General features: G+C 53.8%; 2 protein-coding genes across 12 annotated transcripts in view; one reads left to right on the top strand and one right to left on the bottom strand.

The window, feature by feature from the left end:
- Positions 1–3,136: 3,136 nt before the first annotated feature.
- Positions 3,137–14,998, bottom strand: CINP (cyclin dependent kinase 2 interacting protein). Of its 2 annotated transcripts, XM_002721704.6 has the most exons (5): positions 14,949–14,998; positions 12,194–12,362; positions 10,970–11,099; positions 6,476–6,605; positions 3,137–4,045 (listed from the first exon to the last, which is right to left on the bottom strand). In XM_002721704.6, the coding sequence occupies exons 1-5, from the start codon at positions 14,953–14,955 to the stop codon at positions 3,843–3,845; spliced, it is 639 nt and encodes a 212-aa protein (XP_002721750.3). In that variant the 5' UTR covers positions 14,956–14,998; the 3' UTR covers positions 3,137–3,842. The 2 variants fall into 2 exon arrangements, with proteins under 2 accessions (XP_002721750.3, XP_051690790.2); XM_051834830.3 differs by lacking the exon at positions 6,476–6,605.
- TECPR2 (tectonin beta-propeller repeat containing 2) overlaps positions 12,569–16,370 on the top strand; it is a 121,239-nt gene continuing 117,437 nt past the window's right edge. For 6 of the 10 annotated variants that reach the window (XR_007915142.3, XM_051834816.3, XM_051834824.3 and 3 more), the window contains exon 1: positions 15,038–15,187. Coding sequence is in view for 1 of the 10 variants with exons in the window: in XM_051834827.3 (XP_051690787.3) it covers positions 14,954–15,187 (234 nt within the window). In the remaining 9 variants the exon portion in view is untranslated. Of the gene's footprint in view, positions 14,503–14,549; positions 15,188–15,207; positions 15,558–15,579; positions 16,324–16,370 lie in introns of those variants that run through there. The other 4 variants (XM_051834821.3, XM_051834827.3, XM_070065421.2 and 1 more) reach the window with 4 other exon arrangements.

The following is a 16,370-nucleotide window of genomic DNA, read 5'->3' on the forward strand; positions in this document are numbered from 1 at the left end:
TCTTCCTGGCTCAATTAACAAGGGAAGGCAGCTGTTCCGGGCGGCACGCTGAGAAGGGAGAAATCAGGTCACTTCCACACGCGGTGTGTAGACAGGAAAGCAGGGGCTAAGGATAGGGTGACTTGGGTGGGGGTGGGGTGGCGGCAGCCAGGTGGGGCTCAGGTCCGAGCTCCAGCTGTGTGACGACCCCTGGTGAAGCCACTCACCGAGGTCTCCGATCTCTCGGTTGTCTCCCTTCACTGTGTTGTGGGGAGAGCTTCGGTGGTTTCCCGCCTACCTGGCAGAGGCTGTCAGGAGAGAGGTGATGCCCGGGAACACAGCTGGGCGCCACCTGCTGTCCCGCGCTTCCTGCGGCCTGCGGCAGGCTGGGCTCTGCCCTCATGGCATTTCCTATACTTTGGAGGCCTGGGGAGCCCTTCCTGCCCTCTCAGATCCCAAAGCAGGTGAGGGGCAGTTTCCTGGCTTGCAGATGAGCCGGCCACAGCTGCAAAGAATGGGGCCAGCAGAGGCTGGGCTTGTCCTGTGGACGCAGGGCCACATCTCCAGGGCCCAGAATCCCACTAACCCACGAGTCCCCTCCTGGAGTTGTGGTCACAGCCTCCTCCTGGAGCATGGTTCATAATGCCCATCAGCCAGCAGAGTCAAACTTGACCATGGCCTGGACACGGCTCTGGCAAATAAGCATTTATTTCCTGTTTATAGGACACTATGCTGTTAGGCATCCTGCACTACTTAAGTGCAGCACTGTGTGTGGTACTGGGGATGGACAGTAAATCTAAACGATTCAATTAAAGCTGCCCGCTGTAGAGTTGGAAACACAGGAGCTCTGATAACAGAATGCCCCTTCAGGGGACATGCGCTCGAGAGCTGCCGGGTGCCAGGCACGGAGCTGACAGCAGCGAGCACGACTTGGGCCCTGCGTCTGGGGAGCCCTGTGCTGTGCGTCCCAGGCAGAGCTCCCAGAGTCCCACAGCACAGCTCATCTCAGCACTCTGCTTCTTGCGCGCACACGAGAGGACACTTCCTCTCCTGATGCCGCAGGAACAGCTTCCCTAACTTGGCGGCTTCCAGCGAAGGTGGGTGGGCTTCTCGCTCAGGCCAGGCGCAGGACACGGTGGGCCTTGGCACCCACCCCAGTGGGGAGACCTGCAGGGGAGTCCAAACCCATCATCCAACGTACTTGTCACAACTCAGTGGCCACGTGGTCTGGTCCAGCGTGGCCAGTTAGGTGGTCAGCAGTTGGGGTCACATTGTTATGACTGAGCTGCGTGTAATACACTGTGATTATTTTTTAGCTTTTATGTTCCCCGGAGCTAATGTTTTAGTTTTTGAATTCATCTCCAAGCCCTCCCCCACCCGCACTCTAGCCTTCCACTTCCCTGTCAGTTGTGACGAAGCTGTGTGGTCCATCCACTAGGATTAACCAGAAGCCCCACACGGACCAACTTCCCCGTTCCTTTCACATGGAAACGGCGCTGCAGATTCATTTTTGTTCATCACTTAACTTTTATTTTATTTATTTGAAAATCAGGGAGAGAGGGATGGACAGAGAGATCTTCCATCCACTCCCCAGATAACCACAATAGCCAGGGCTGGGCCAGGCCAAGGCCAGAAGCCAGGAGCTTTTGCCAGGTCTCCCACATGTGTAGCAGGGAGCTGGATCGGGAGTGGAGCAGCTGGGACTTCAACTGGTACCTATATGGACTGCTGGCGTTGGAAGTAGTAGCTTTGCCCACTATGCCACAAAGCCGGCTCCATTTCATTTATTTTTTAAAGAGTTATTTATTTGAAAGCAGAATTACAGAAAAGTCTTCCATCTGTTGGTTCATTCTCAAATGGCTGCAGTGGCCCAGCTGGGCTGATCAGGAGCCTCCTCGGGGTCTCTTACGTGGGTACAGGTGCCCAAGTGCCTGGGCCATCCTCCGCTGCTCTTGCAGTGAGAGCGTTGCAGAGAGCTGGACTGGAAAAGGAGCAGCCGCACACACGAAGCGGCACCCACATGGGATGCCACAGCTGCAGGCAGAAGCTCAGCCCACTCTGCCACAGTGCTGGCCCCATCATTTCTTTTTTATTTTTTAAAGATTTATTTATTTATTTGAGAGGTAGAGTTGCAGACAGTTGAGAGGGAGAGGAGACAGAAAGGTCTTCCTTCCACTGGTTCACTTCCCAAATGGCTGCAACAGGTGGGGCTGCACCAATCCGAAGCCAGGAGCCAGGAGTTTCTTCTGGGTCTCCCACATGGGTGCAGGGACCCAAGTACCTGGGCCTTCTTTTTTTAAAGATTTATTTATTTACTTGAAAGAGTTACACAGTGAAAGAAGGAGAGGCAAAGAGAGTGAGAGAGAGAGGGGGAGAGAGAGACAGAGAGAGGTCTTCCATTGGCTGGTTCACTCCCCAGATGGCTGCAATGGCAGGAGCTAAGCCCATCTGAAGCCAGGAGCCAGGAGTTTCCTCCAGGTCTCCCATGTGGTGCAGGGGCCCAAGGACTTGGGCTATCCTCCACTGCTTTCCCAGGCCATAGCAGAGAACTGGATCAGAAGTGGAGCAGCTGGGACTAGAACCGATGCCTGGTGCCCATATGGGATGCCGGTGCTGCAGACCAAGGCTTTAACCCACTGCGCCATAGTGCTGGTGGGCCATCTTCTACTGCTTTCCCAGTCTACAGCAGACAGCTGGATCGGAAGAAGGGCAGCTGGGACTCAAAATGGCACCCACATGGGATGCTGGTGCCACAGGCGGAGGACTACCTACTGCACCACAGCGCCGGCCCTCCCCCATTGTTTATTTTTTAAAGATTTATTTATTTGAAAGGCAGTGCAATGGGGTGGGAAGAGGGCGAAGGGGAAAGGCCGAGAGAGAGAGAGAGAGAGAGGTCTTCCATCTGTTGACCCACTACCCAAATGCCTGCAACAACCAGGGCTGGGCCAGGCTGCAGCCAGGAACCAGAGATTCTATGTGGTTTCCCACATGGGTGGCAGGGCATCAGCTGCTGCCTTCCCAGACAATTAGCAGGGAGCTGAGCATCCAGAATGGGAATGTGGGCATCCCAAGTCGCAACTTAGCCACTGCACTAAATGCCTGCCCCATCAGCAGTACCTGAATGGTTCAATAGGAAAAAGCTAAAAATCAAAGACTATTATTATTTTAAATATTTATTTACTTATTTGACAGGAAGAGTGATGTCGGTGGGGAGGGGAGATCTTCCATCTGCTGGTTCACTCCTCAAGTGGCAGCAAAGGCCAGGGCTGGGTCAGGCGGAAGCCAGGTGCCCAAAATGCCATCTGGTTTTCCCACATGGGTGCAGGGGCCCAAGCACTTGGGCCATCCTCTGCTCCTTTCCCAGGCACATTAGCAGGGAGCTGGATCAGAAGTGGAGCAGAGGGGATTCAAACTGGCGCCGATCGGGATGCTGGCGGCTTAACCCACTGTGCCTCAGTACCAAATACACAGGATTTAAACATCAGTTGTATCAGAAAATTAATATACTGTCATAAAAGTGTAAGCAATTCAGATAGATATAAAACCTAATACCAAGGATTTTCTGCATAAATGTATATGTAAAGGACATCTAATTTACAAAAACCAGGTCACTCGTTCCTTTCAGGGACGCAGAAGCACTCATATGTGTGACACGAAGTGGCAGGTGGCAGCACGTGAGGGGCTCCCACGGCAGTGGCAGCCGTGCCTGGAGAGCCTGTGAGAAGCAGGTGGAATGACCCAGTGTGCAGGACCTGCACCGGCAGGGCAGTGGCCTACACGGGACTGAGCAGACATGAGCAGACCTGGCAGGAGCCGGCAGCCTGGGGCCGGGACGCGGGCTCGTCCACAGCCACTCCGGGAGGTCACAGTTCTCGGTGCCCCGTTTCCAGCAGCATGCTCTCCAGGTGCAGCTTGCTGGTGCTGCACACATACGGCTGGTGCAGCCACATGGACAGGTAGCTCAGGCTGAGGTCGCGGTCGGCGGTGTGCGCCAGCTCTTCTGCCACGGTGCGCTTCAGGAGCAGCTCCTGCCGGTACATGTCCGAGAGCTTGCGGGAAACCTCGTCTGAAACCAACAGAAAGCTCCCTTAAGGGCCAGACAGTTATCCGGAGCTGGGACAATCCGTCCTCTTATGAGCTCCTCGTTAACATCTAAAACCAGCAATGGCACTGAGGTCAAGACCAGCTGGGTGGGGATCACAATCAGGTAATGGGGTAAGCAGCATGAAATAAAAAATAATATTTAAAAGTCAAGTCTCAAATCAACATCAAATACCTCAGCCTTTCTTTGCAACCAACAAAGACAAAAATAAACCTTTAAGAAATGTCTCACAGAGCTTATTTAAGTAACGAGTTTCAATTTTCCTAGTTGTCAGTTCCCTGAGGTTGAATACAGTGACCTCAATTTATTTTTTTTTTATTTTTATTTTTTTTTGACAGGCAGAGTGGACAGAGAGACAGAGAGAAAGGTCTTCCTTTTTTCCGTTGGTTCACCCCCCCAATGGAGCGCACTGTGACTGGCGCACCGTGCTGATCCGCAGCTAGGAACCAGGTGCTTCTCCTGGTCTCCCATGTGGGTGCAGGGCCCAAGCACCTGGGCCATCCTCCACTGCACTCCCAGGCCACAGCAGAGAGCTGGACTGGAAGAGGAGCAACCGGGACAGAATCTGGCGCCCTGACCGGGACTAGGACTAGAACCCGGTGTGCGGTGTGCCGGTGCCACAGGCGGAGGATTAGCCTATTGAAACATGGCGCCAGCCCCTCAATTTACTTTTTAAAATTTTTTTGAGTTGAATAAATTTTATTCATGTATCTCAACAGACTCTCTGATCTTTTTACTAGTTCCTAATCAGTTTTTTCAACTTTTATTTAATAAATATAAATTTCCAAAATACAGCTTTTGAATTATAGCGGCTTTTCCCCCCATAACCTCCCTCCCACCCGCAACCATCCCATCTCCCACTTCCTCTCCCATCCCATTCTTCATCACGATTCATTTTCAATTATCTTTATATAGAAGATCAACTTAGTATATACTACGTAAAGATTTCAACAGACTGCACCCACAAAGACACACAAAGTATAGAGTACTGTTTGAGTAGTAGTTTTTTACCATTAATTTGCATAGTACAACACATTAAGGACAGAGATCCTACATGTGGAGCAGGTGCACAGTGACTCCCGTTGTTGATTTAACAATTGACACTCTTATTTATGACGTCAGTGATCACCCAAGGCTCTTGTCATGAGCTGCCAAGGCTAAGGAAGCCTCTTGAGTTCACCAACTCCAATCTTATTTAGACAAGGCCATAGTCAAAGTGGAAGTTCTCTCCTCCCTTCAGAGAAAGGTACTGCCTTCTTTGATGGCCCATTCTTTCTGCTGGGATCTCACTCACAGAGATCTTTCATTTAGTTTTTTTTTTTTTTTTTTTTTTTTGCCACAGTGTCTTGGCTTTCCATGCCTGCAAAACTCTTATGGGCTTTTTAGTCAGATCCAAATGCCTTAAGGGCTGATTCTGAGGCCAGAGTGCTCTTTAGGACATTTGCCATTCTATGAGTCTGCTGTGGATCCTGCTTCTTATGTAGGATCATTCTCTCCTTTTTAATTCTATCAATTATTATTTGCAGACATTGGAATGACCTCAATTTATTTTGTAACTAAAACAAAAAGGAGGCCAGCATGTGCAGTAATGAGTAAAGCAGCTGCCTGCGAGGCCGGCATCCCACATGGGCGATGGTTTGAGTCCCCGCTGCTGCACTACTGACCCAGCTCCCTGCTCATGCACCTGGGAAAGCAGCAGCAGATGGCCCAAGTCTGTGAGCTCCTGCACCCATGTGGGAGATCTGAAGAAGCTCCTGGCTCCTGGCTTTGCATCGGTCCAACTCCAGTTGTTGTGGCCATTTGGGGAGTGAACCAGCAAATGGAAGCCTTCTCTCTGCCTCTGCCTCTAATTCTGCCTTTCAAATCAATCAATCAATCTTTTTTTTTTTTTTTCTTTTTTTGACAGGCAGAGTGAACAGTGAGAGAGAGAGACAGAGAGAGAAAGGTCTTCCTTTGCCGTTGGATCACCCTCCAATGGCCGCCGCTGCAGCCGGCGCACCGCGCTGATCCGATGGCAGGAGCCAGGATCCAGGTGCTTTTCCTGGTCTCCCATGGGGTGCAGGGCCCAAGCACCTGGGCCATCCTCCACTGCACTCCCTGGCCATAGCAGAGAGCTGGCCTGGAAGAGGGGCAACCGGGACAGAATCCGGCGCCCCAACCGGGACTAGAACCCGGTGTGCCGGCGCCGCAAGGTGGAGGATTAGCCTAGTGAGCCACGGCGCCGGCTCAATCAATCAATCTTTAAAAAAGACACCCCTGTTGCCTTTCCTCTTGAAGGATCCTTGTACTGAACTTCAAAGCCTCGTCAGCTTTTTCATGTACTGAATCAAATGATGCTAAACATTCTTTATAACCTCTGCCCTCTGAAAAACCAACTCAGAAAGAACAACTTACAGAAATGGGCTGTGGGCCACGTGTGAAACATAGGGGGCCGTTGACTCTGCTCCCCATAATGGTAATTTTCTAGTTCACAAATTCCCTTGGTAGTTGAAGACAGCTTTTCCATCTTCACCTGTATTTTGGTCTGAAAAGATATTAGTTTGGAATATAAGAATATAATTTGAACTCTCCAGTCTCAAATTCAATAACCGTAAGTTTTCAAAGCAAAGAAGTCTTAGTCTATTGAGATCAAAATGCCAATAAGTAAATACCATTAACTCCATGGAGGATAAATTTCCAGGGAGTTAGAAGGAAGATCGTTATGATTTCATTAATTTGGATTACGTGGGTAATAAACTCCAGATTTCCAGTCCTGAAAAAGAGAAATTTTCCCAGCCCCACTTCACTGAGGTTTCCGGGGGCCAGGGTTGTGGCCTGCAGTGCCACTTGCACCACGAGCTTCCTACACTGGAGCACTGGTTCAAGTCCCAGCTACTCCATGTCCAATCCAGCTACCTGCTCATGTGCATGGGAGGGTAGTGCTTGGGCTCCTGCACCCAAGTAGGAGACCCGCTTTGGGGTCTGGGCTCCTGGCTTTGGCCTGGACCAGCCTTGGCCACTGCATCCACCTGGGGAGGGAACCAACAGATGTAAGATCATGCTCTCTCTCTCCCCCTCTGCTGATGCTCTGCCTTTCAAATAAATAGATCTTCACACACACACACACACACACACACACGAAATCTCTGAACAGCACTGATGTTTCAGTCCCAAAGATCTGGAGGAATCCTGAGGTCAGCTCTTGCTGCTTTTATGGAATGAAAGACAGGAGAAAAGGCATTAAATGGGCTCATTTCTGACTACCTTTGAGAAAACTGAAACTCATTTACCAGAGGAAAGATGAAGAAGATGATGACAGCTGCCCTTGGTCCTGAGCCTAGGCCACTGCAGGACGTGTGCCACCACCCCCACTGCACACATAGGCACACAGGACCGTGAAATCCCTGCCTTCCCAGGGCGCCAACAGCAGTCAGTGTCCACGAGCACAGAGGCGACGTGGAGGCAGGTAAGGATCTGTTACATGAAGTGATGGTAAAGGGGCTGGGCCTTCAGACTTAAGCAGCACAGGTCTGTGATGACTGAATCCCAAACTCCTGAGCAGAACTGACTTTAGGTGAGGAAGGAAAGAAACGTAAACCATCAGAATCTTAATTCTTGCACTTGGTCCTTGCAGCCACTCTCCAACCGCACAGGAAGTGGAAGGCTCTAAATTTAGCTAGCATTGATTTTTAAGGGACTTCACTCCCTTCCAAAATCTTTTTAGGCTCAATATTTCTTTGGTCCAACCCCACAAGGAAGGACTCAGCATTTCCATTTTACAGCAAGGCGAATCGCTCAAGGGTGAGCGAGGGAGGAGGCTGTGCCTTGCTCTGCTGCCACCTGGTTCTAGGAAAAGCTGAAGAAGAGCGGGCGCTCCAGGGGAATCCCGGCCCTCCAGCTCTGCAGGTGGCCAGCAATGGACACCCGGCTGCATGGGCGTGTGCTGACCCGGATTGAGAGCACGGACAGCGCCCACACTGCCACTTTGACCTTGGCAGTCCCCTCCTACAGCCAACACAGACTGCACTGAGAAATGTCAGTTCACCTTAAGGGAAGAGGGCATGAAACTCAGAGAAGTCAAATTTATTACAGACATCTACTTAAAGCTAAGACTGGAAAGCCATTTTCTCTAAAGGCTGCAGGAAAATAGGAAAACTAATCTTAATACCTTTGCATATCAACTTCTGTTTTATTTATTTACATTTCATTTCAAAGGCAGAGAGACAAGAGGTATATCTACTGGTTCACTCCCCAAATGCCCGCAGTGGCCAGGGCCAAGCCAGGCTGAAGCCGGGAGCGGGGAACGCAGTCCAGGTCCCAGATGTCGGCAGCAGGCACCCCAGCAACAGCTGCTGCAGCCCAGGTGTGCATTAGCAGGCAGCTGGACTGGAACACAAGCTCTCTGCCTCCCAGCTTTACGTTCTGAACAGAGAATGAGAACTTATTTCCAAACCACTTTAAAATAGAATGTATTTACTAGAGCAGAAAACTTCCAACCAGACAGCACACAGAGCTTGGTTTCTGACAGTATTCTCGTTAGAGGAACCAGGGCTCCTTACAGAAATGGCTGATTCTGGGACTAAGGCAAGAAATGCATAAGCTAAGCTCCGAGGGGCTGGTGCTGCGGCACAGTGGGTTAAGCTGCCAGCAGGGGCACTGGCATCCCTATGGGTGCCGGTTCAAGTCCTGGCTGCTCTACTTCCAATCAAGCTCCCTGCTAATGCGCCTGGGAAGCAGAGGAAGATGATCCAAGTGCTTGGCCCCTGCACCCACGTGGGAGACCCAGAAGAAGCTGCTGGCTCCTGGCTCTGGCTGTTACAGCCTCTGGGGAGTGAACCAGTGGATGGAAGATTCTATCTCTGTAACTCTGCTTTCCAAATAAAAATATCTCTGAGCCAGAAAGGAAGTGCTCAAAAATAAATCAATATATAAATAATAAAAAAAAGGGGCTGGAGCCGTGGCTCACTTGGTTAATCCTCTGCCTGCGGCGCCAGCAGCCCATATGGGCGCCGGGTTCTAGTCCCGGTTGCTCCTCTTCCAGTCCAGCTCTCTGCTGTGGCCCAGGAGGGCAGTGGAGGATGGCCCAGATGCTTGGGCTCTGCACCCGCATGGGAGACCGGGAGGAAGCACCTGGCTCCTGGCTTTGGATCGGCACAGTGCTGGCCGTGGTGGCCATTTGGGGGGTGAACCAACGGAAGAAAGACCTTTCTCTCTGTCTCTCACTGTCTAACTCTGCCAAATAAATAAATAAAACAAAAACAAAACCAGAAACCAAACTCAGATCAGAACTTCACAATGAGGACGGAGTCAGCCCTCAAACATCCTCAGGTTTCGTATCTGAATCAAAGCATTCGGGGGTGGTCACTGCGGCACAGGGGGTCAAGAGGGGGCGGTCACTGCAGCACAGGGGGTCAAGAGGGGGCGGTCACTGCAGCACAGGGGGTCAAGAGGGGGCGGTCACTGCAGCACAGGGGGTCAAGAGGGGGTGGTCACTGCATCACAGGGGGTCAAGAGGGGGCGGTCACTGCGGCACAGGGGGTCAAGAGGGGGTGGTCACTGCATCACAGGGGGTCAAGAGGGGGCGGTCACTGCAGCACAGGGGGTCAAGAGGAGGCGGTCACTGCATCACAGGGGGTCAAGAGGGGGCGGTCACTGCAGCACAGGGGGTCAAGAGGGGGTGGTCACTGCGGCACAGGGGGTCAAGAGGGGGCGGTCACTGCATCACAGGGGGTCAAGAGGGGGCGGTCACTGCGGCACAGGGGTCAAGCTGCAGCACGAGATGCCTGCACCTCTTCCCACAGTGCCTGGTTCAAGTCCCAGCTCTTCTGCTTCCTGTCCAGTTCCCTGCTGTTGCATCCAGGGAGGCAGCAGGCGACGGCTCAAGTACTCAGACTCCTGTGGCCCACAAAAGCCTGGATGGAGCTCCTGGCTCCTGGCTCTGGCCTGGCCCAGCCCAGCTGTTATGGCCATTAGTGGAGTGAATTAGGAGTGCTCTCTCTGTTCTCTGGCTTTCAAGAAGATGAAGATAAATAAACATTAAAAGAATTCAGAAAATAAAGCAGTATTGAACAGGCAGAAGATAATGTGACAAGCACTTACCCAGGATTTACACTGTTATTAGACACTGAGTCATCTAGAGATGATGTGGAGCTAGCGGGGGGATGTGCACAGGTCCTGTGCCAATACTACGCCATTTTACCCATGAGGCAAACAGTTAGACAGTGAGAGACAGAGAGCATCGTTGGACTTGGTCTCTAAGGGGATCCTGGAACCTTTCCCCATGGGTTCCCAGGATGCCAGCACATCAAACGGACGTCGGAGCCAACAGAACAGGAGCAATCTGACCAACCACATGAAGCAGGTTGGATCACAACCCCAGTATAAAATAAACATCCTGAGTCCAGACCAGTAGAAATCAATGGTCAAAAAATTAGCGAATGAGGGAGAAGTGACAAACTGTCTGTGTAGAGTTCCAAACAGTTTTTGCAGCTACTCCACACTGGAGGTAGCTGAGGCCTGTCCGCTCCAGGCATGGGCTGTGCACAGTGGCTTTCAGAGTGGGGAAGGGTCACTTCACGTGCAGGGATGCAGCACACGCTAAGACAGCGTCACGGGAAGCATCAGGATTCGGAAGGTGGGTAGGCTGAAGAAAAGTCACTTCACTTTGTTATAATAAATCCTAGAGAACGCAATACCCACATAATCATGTCAAATATTTTACATAAGCACTGCTGCTTATCATTACAAATGTCATTGTTTACATGTATTCTTACAATGAATATATCCACTGGTCACTCAATTTTGCACTGAATCTGTCAATTAAATCTATCCACGCCAGATGCTATCAATGGCCAAATACCAGATGTGTCCTCTGGACTCAGTGACAATGACCAGTGTCTTTGCGCTTACCAAACCATCCAGGGTGGCCTGCAGCTCCTCACACAGCACCTCCAGCTCCTTATGATATTCCACATTCTCCTTTTCTCCATTCTCACTAGAAGCTGGGCTGCTGCCCTCTAACTCTATTTTGTCTTTATTCCTAGACAAAACAAAAGAGCACAAAATATAGTCTTCACGTATTCTCCTTTTATTGGAAAGGCAGTGACAGAGACAGAGACATTCTACTTGATTCACTCCCAAATGCCTGTAACAGCTACGGCTGGGCCAGGATGCCGCTGGGAGCTGGAACTCAATCCAGGTCTCTCACATGGGGTAAGAGGACCCAAGTGCTTGAGCCAGCGCCTGCTGCCACCCAGGATGAGCACTGCAGGGAGCTGGAATTGCAAGCAGAACCAGAACTCGAACACAGACCCTCTGCTACGGAATGTGGGCATCTTAACCACTGTGCCGAACACCCACCCCCGAAAGATACTTTTTTAAAAAATTTTTATTTGTTTGAAAGGCAGAGTTATGGGGTGGGGGGGGGGGCAGACACAGAGAGAGAGAACTTCCATCCACTGGTCTACCTCCGACATGGCCACAACAGCCACGTGGATCAGGCTGAAGCCAGGAGCCAGAGGCCTCCCACGCGGGTGCAGGGGCCCATGCACTTGGGCCATCTTCCACCGCTTTCCCAGGCCACAGCAGGGGCCTGGATCGGAAGAGGAGCAGCCGGGACTCAGTGCTCATATGGGAAGCCAGCACTGCAGGCCGAGGCTGAACTACTACGCCACAGCGCCGGCCCCTCCCTGAGCCTTCTTAAGCACCATTGTGTATGTGTGTTCACTTAATTATAAATGCTGAGAAGTAGTAAAGCAAAGCATCCAATCAGAACTGGTGCTGCCGCTAACAGTTTTTTGTAATTGGTTTGCCTGTTTTGAATAAATGCAACTGTAGGAAATCCCATGTACTTCCCACCCTAACACCATTCTTCCTAGAATATTCCAGGATCATGGATGGCACCTGCATGTTTAATTTTATATACAGACATAATCACGAATGATGTATTGCATGACCCTGTATGTAAAATGCACATATACAGTTCATCCTCGAATGAATCATTTTACCACTTGGTTTTTTCTGCCTAACATTTTAATTTTAGATTTATTCATATTGGTCAATTCCCACCCTAAAAGATTCCCACAAAAGTTCTGCCCAATCATTAACAACAAATAGCTCTGAGCATGTACTTACAGTAAACTGATTTTCAGGTTGGCGATATTATTTGCAGTGGTAAAACCTGCATCGTTGAGGGTTTCCCATTTCAGGATTAAATTGTGCCAATCGGCCGCATTGTCCTTAAGTTTTCTCGCGCTGACCGATAAAACAGGTTTTCTGGGTGTTTTAATTCCGAGAGTCTTTGCTGACAATGGAAGAAATGTAATTATTTGGGATAGCTGATCACAGTTGGAGGTTCAAATGTCCTTATCACTTCCAACAGTAAAACCATCTGAAATGCCCCGTCCACTGGACAAACACAGTGGAAATGTGGGTGAATGGAAAAGTTCCTGGAACAAGACAGAGTTTTAAAATTTATTTTTTACATTTAAACTCACGAGATACAGCTGAGTTGTTTCACAGTGCGATGGCGCCACAGAGGTTTTTAAACTGAGCACTGCGGGCACTTTCAAAGGTTGCAGATCAAGTTGGGGCTTTATTGTGACGTCTTTTTTTTTTTTTTTTTGACAGGCCAGGCAGAGTTAGACAGTGAGAGAGAGACAGAGAGAGGTCTTCCTTCTGTTGGTTCACCCCCAAAATGGCTGCTACTGCTGGCGTGCTGCGCTGATCCAAAGCCAGGAGCCAGGTGCTTCCTCCTGCGTCTCCCATGGGGTGCAGGGTCCAAACACTTGGGCCATCCTCCACTGCCTTCCTGGGCCACAGCAGAGAGCTGGACTGGAAGAGGGGCAACTGGGACAGAATCCGGCGCCCTGACCGGGACTAGAACCCGGAGTATCGGCGCCCCCAGGCAGAGGATTAGCCAAGGGAGCCGTGGCGCTGGCCTCACTCTGCCTTTTTTTTTTTTTTTTTTTTTTTTTTGGACAGGCAGAGTGGACAGAGAGAAACAGAGAGAAAGGTCTTCCTTTTGCCATTGGTTCACCCTCCAATGGCCGCCGCACCGCGCTGATCCGATGGCAGGAGCCAGGAGCCAGATGCTTCTCCTGGTCTCCCATGGGGTGCAGGACCCAAGCACTTGGGCCATCCTCCACTGCACTCCCGGGCCACAGCAGAGAGCTGGCCTGGAAGAGGGGCAACCGGGACAGAATCCGGTGCCCCGACCGGGACTAGAACCCGGTGTGCCGGCGCCCCCAGGCAGAGGTTAGCCAAGGGAGCCGTGGCGCTGGCCTCACTCTGCCTTTTTTTTTTTTTTGGACAGGCAGAGTGGACAGAGAGAGAGAAACAGAGAGAAAGGTCTTCCTTTTGCCATGGGTTCACCCTCCAATGGCCGCCGCACCGCGCTGATCCGATGGCAGGAGCCAGGAGCCAGGTGCTTCTCCTGGTCTCCCATGGGGTGTAGGGCCCAAGCACTTGGGCCATCCTTCACTGCACTCCCTGGCCACAGCAGAGAGCTGGCCTGGAAGAGGGGCAACCGGGGCAGAATCCGGTGCCTCAACCGGGACTAGAACCCGGAGAATCGGCGCCCCAGATGGAGAATTAGCCTAGTGAGCCGCGGCGCCGGCCCACTCTGCCTTTCAAAGCAAATAAATCTTTAGACTCTGAAGGCCACAGTGCCTGCGTCTGAATCCCAGTTTGGTCAGCTGTGAGGCCTTGGGCAAGTCAGTTACCCTCTTGCAGCCTGAGTGTTCTCATCTGTGAAACGGAGATTTAAAAGGACCTGCCACAGAGTTGTGAGATTAGTGAGTACAAGCCAAGTTCTAAGGGCCTGGCACACAGCAAGCGTCTGCTGTCACCCGTTATCACGGGGCCCTGGGACCTAAGCCCTGCCCATCACTCGCTCTCCTATGCCTCCGCAGTGGCTCAGCTGCTGTCCCCCACCCACTTGCCTAATTCCTGGTGTCCTGGACAGCTCCACTTTTCGACTTTACATTGATTTTTTTTTTTCATTCACTCTGCTTTAAAAAAACTGCTTGCTGACGGCCTACAACATGCCACTAAGACGATAAAGCTCAGTTCTCTGGAACTCACTCTGCCAAGGCGAGGCAGGCAGTACTACGTAAACGGCCCTCATGGCAACCGTCACAGATAGTGGAGTCTTGTGTCAGTGTAAGCCCTAAGAAGGCGGCGGCGGAGACCGCAAGCCGGAACAAGGCTGCTGGAGCTGGAAAACCACGTGGCGAGAGGAAACAGCGCGAGGCGGCTTCAGACAGCCAGAACCAGAGGCCAGAACAGGTCTGGACCGGCCTGCCTACAGTGGAGTGCAGGCGAGGGGCCTGGAGTGCGGCAGAGACACGGCCGGATGCGGGGTTTCACGAGTCACTCCCGCATCTCCCTGGATGCCCCAGGCTGGGCCGGAGCCCGCAGCGTCTCCTGTGCTTCTGCACACGGTATGTGCCGGCTAACGCCTGCATTCCCTGCAGTCGTTCTGTGCCACCGGGTCCCGCTCAGGTCCTGCACAAACCGTGCCCACTGGAGGGGAGGTTCTGCTGCCTGGGCTACGCCCACCCGAGGCGTTCTCTGCCCCGGCAGGAGCCCCGCGCCTCCGCCCCGCAAAACAATGCGGTCTCACGGGGTCCCGGAGGGTTCAAGGGAGCTGAGCCGCGTAAGCGCCTGGGCCGCCACCGGGCAACGCGCCGGGCCCGGGTACTCTGGAGGAGCTGGCGTACGTGGCCTGGCACCGCGTGCGCTCCAAAACCGGCTCCGCAAGACGGACGGGCGCCCGGGCAGACGGCGAGGGCCGCGCGGGGCAAGGACCCCACCTAATCCGGGGCCCCGGCCCAGCCCGCAGCACTCGCACGCTTCCAGCCCCGGGACACCGCCCCCGCTCACGCACCTTCCATGCGGTCCGCAGGTATCCCGGGAAGGAGCCGCGAAGCCCCGCCCACGCCCGCCGGAAGCGCGCACGTCACTTCCGGCTGCGCCGCTCTAGCCCTCCCGGCGGAGCCGGCCGCCCCTCGCCCGTGTCGACCCTGTTGCCCAGGGAACGGGCTCCCGGCAGCCCCCGCGGCCGGGCGTCCATCCCCGCCTCCCGGCCCGGCGGGGCTGACCAGTCCGGAGGGCCCGCCGCGGGAGGTGAGTCCGGCGACGCCGCGGGCGGCTGGACGCGGGGCCCCCACCCCCTCCGCGCGCAGGCCTGCCTCCGCCTCGGCTCCTCAGCGTCTCCCCTCTTGGCCGCCCCGCCCCGGCGCCGAGACTCCGGGGGCGCTGGGCGGCTGCCGGCACCCGTCTCCGCGCGGCCTGGCCGGGGGTCCGACGCCCCCTCAGACGCTCGGCCCCGCGCTCCGCCCCTGCGCGGCCCCGCCGCGGCCTCGGCGCCCGGGTCCGGGGACGGCGCTTGGTCTGGCCGCGTCCCTCAGCCCAGACCGCGGGATGGTGGAGTGTGGGTGGTTACAGGGCTGCGAGTGACCCCTGTCAGCCCCGTCTGTAAGGCCTGGGCGGCAGGGTAGGTAGTGAGGGTGAAAGGGGCTGCCCGGGGTGCGGGCGCAGCGTCGCCCGTTCTCAGCTGCGGGCTGGGGGCGCGAGAGCCTTCGCCGCGCCAGGCGGCGGCGGCGGCGGCAGGGACAGGGTCCTGGTTTCCTCTGTGGCCCGGGACCCCTGCGTCTGCTGTCTTCCCTGGGCTTCTGCGTGGCCTCTGCTCCCGTGCCCCTTCCCTGCCCTTTGTTCTCGGCGGCCCCGACGGGAGTCAGGCGGCTTCTGTCTGCAGGGTGCGGCCGTCCTGGTGCGAGCTGGGTGCAGCCAGGGGGTCTGGGGACCTCCCTTCCCAGCCATGGGACCCCAGACCCGCTGGCGTGGGCCCGGTGTGGGAACGAAGTCACGCGAGTGCGTCTGGGCTGTCGGTGCCTGCTGGCCTTTGAAAGACTGCTTTGTGCTTTCTCACCGTGTCCCGTGCGCTTTGATGAACCTCTGACTTTGCCTCTTGGAGAAATGTTTATTTTCATCCTGAAAAGCAGAGTGCGAGAGTGACCGTCCACCTGCTGGGTCACTCCCAGATGCCTGCGACAGCCAGGGCTGGGCTGGGTCCAAGCCGGGTGTGGACGCCCCAGGCTGGGCCTTGGCCGTTGTGTAACCTGAGGGGCTTCCCACGTTTGTTTACGGAGGTCCTCGCTTGGATCAGGAAGCAGCCGTCCACGTAGAGCCCGGCGTGGAGAGCGCCACACACCGCTTGTCGAAGCAGGAGGGCGTGGTTGACGGCTTTGAGGACTGCCGGGGTACAGTCGAGCTGTTCGGGGTGTGTGCTGTCTGGGGGGACGCGTTC

The sequence above is a fragment of the Oryctolagus cuniculus genome, chromosome 20 (genome assembly GCF_051225735.1).
Source record: "Oryctolagus cuniculus isolate XC-2025 breed Fujian yellow rabbit chromosome 20, ASM5122573v1, whole genome shotgun sequence".
Lineage (NCBI taxonomy): Eukaryota > Metazoa > Chordata > Mammalia > Lagomorpha > Leporidae > Oryctolagus > Oryctolagus cuniculus.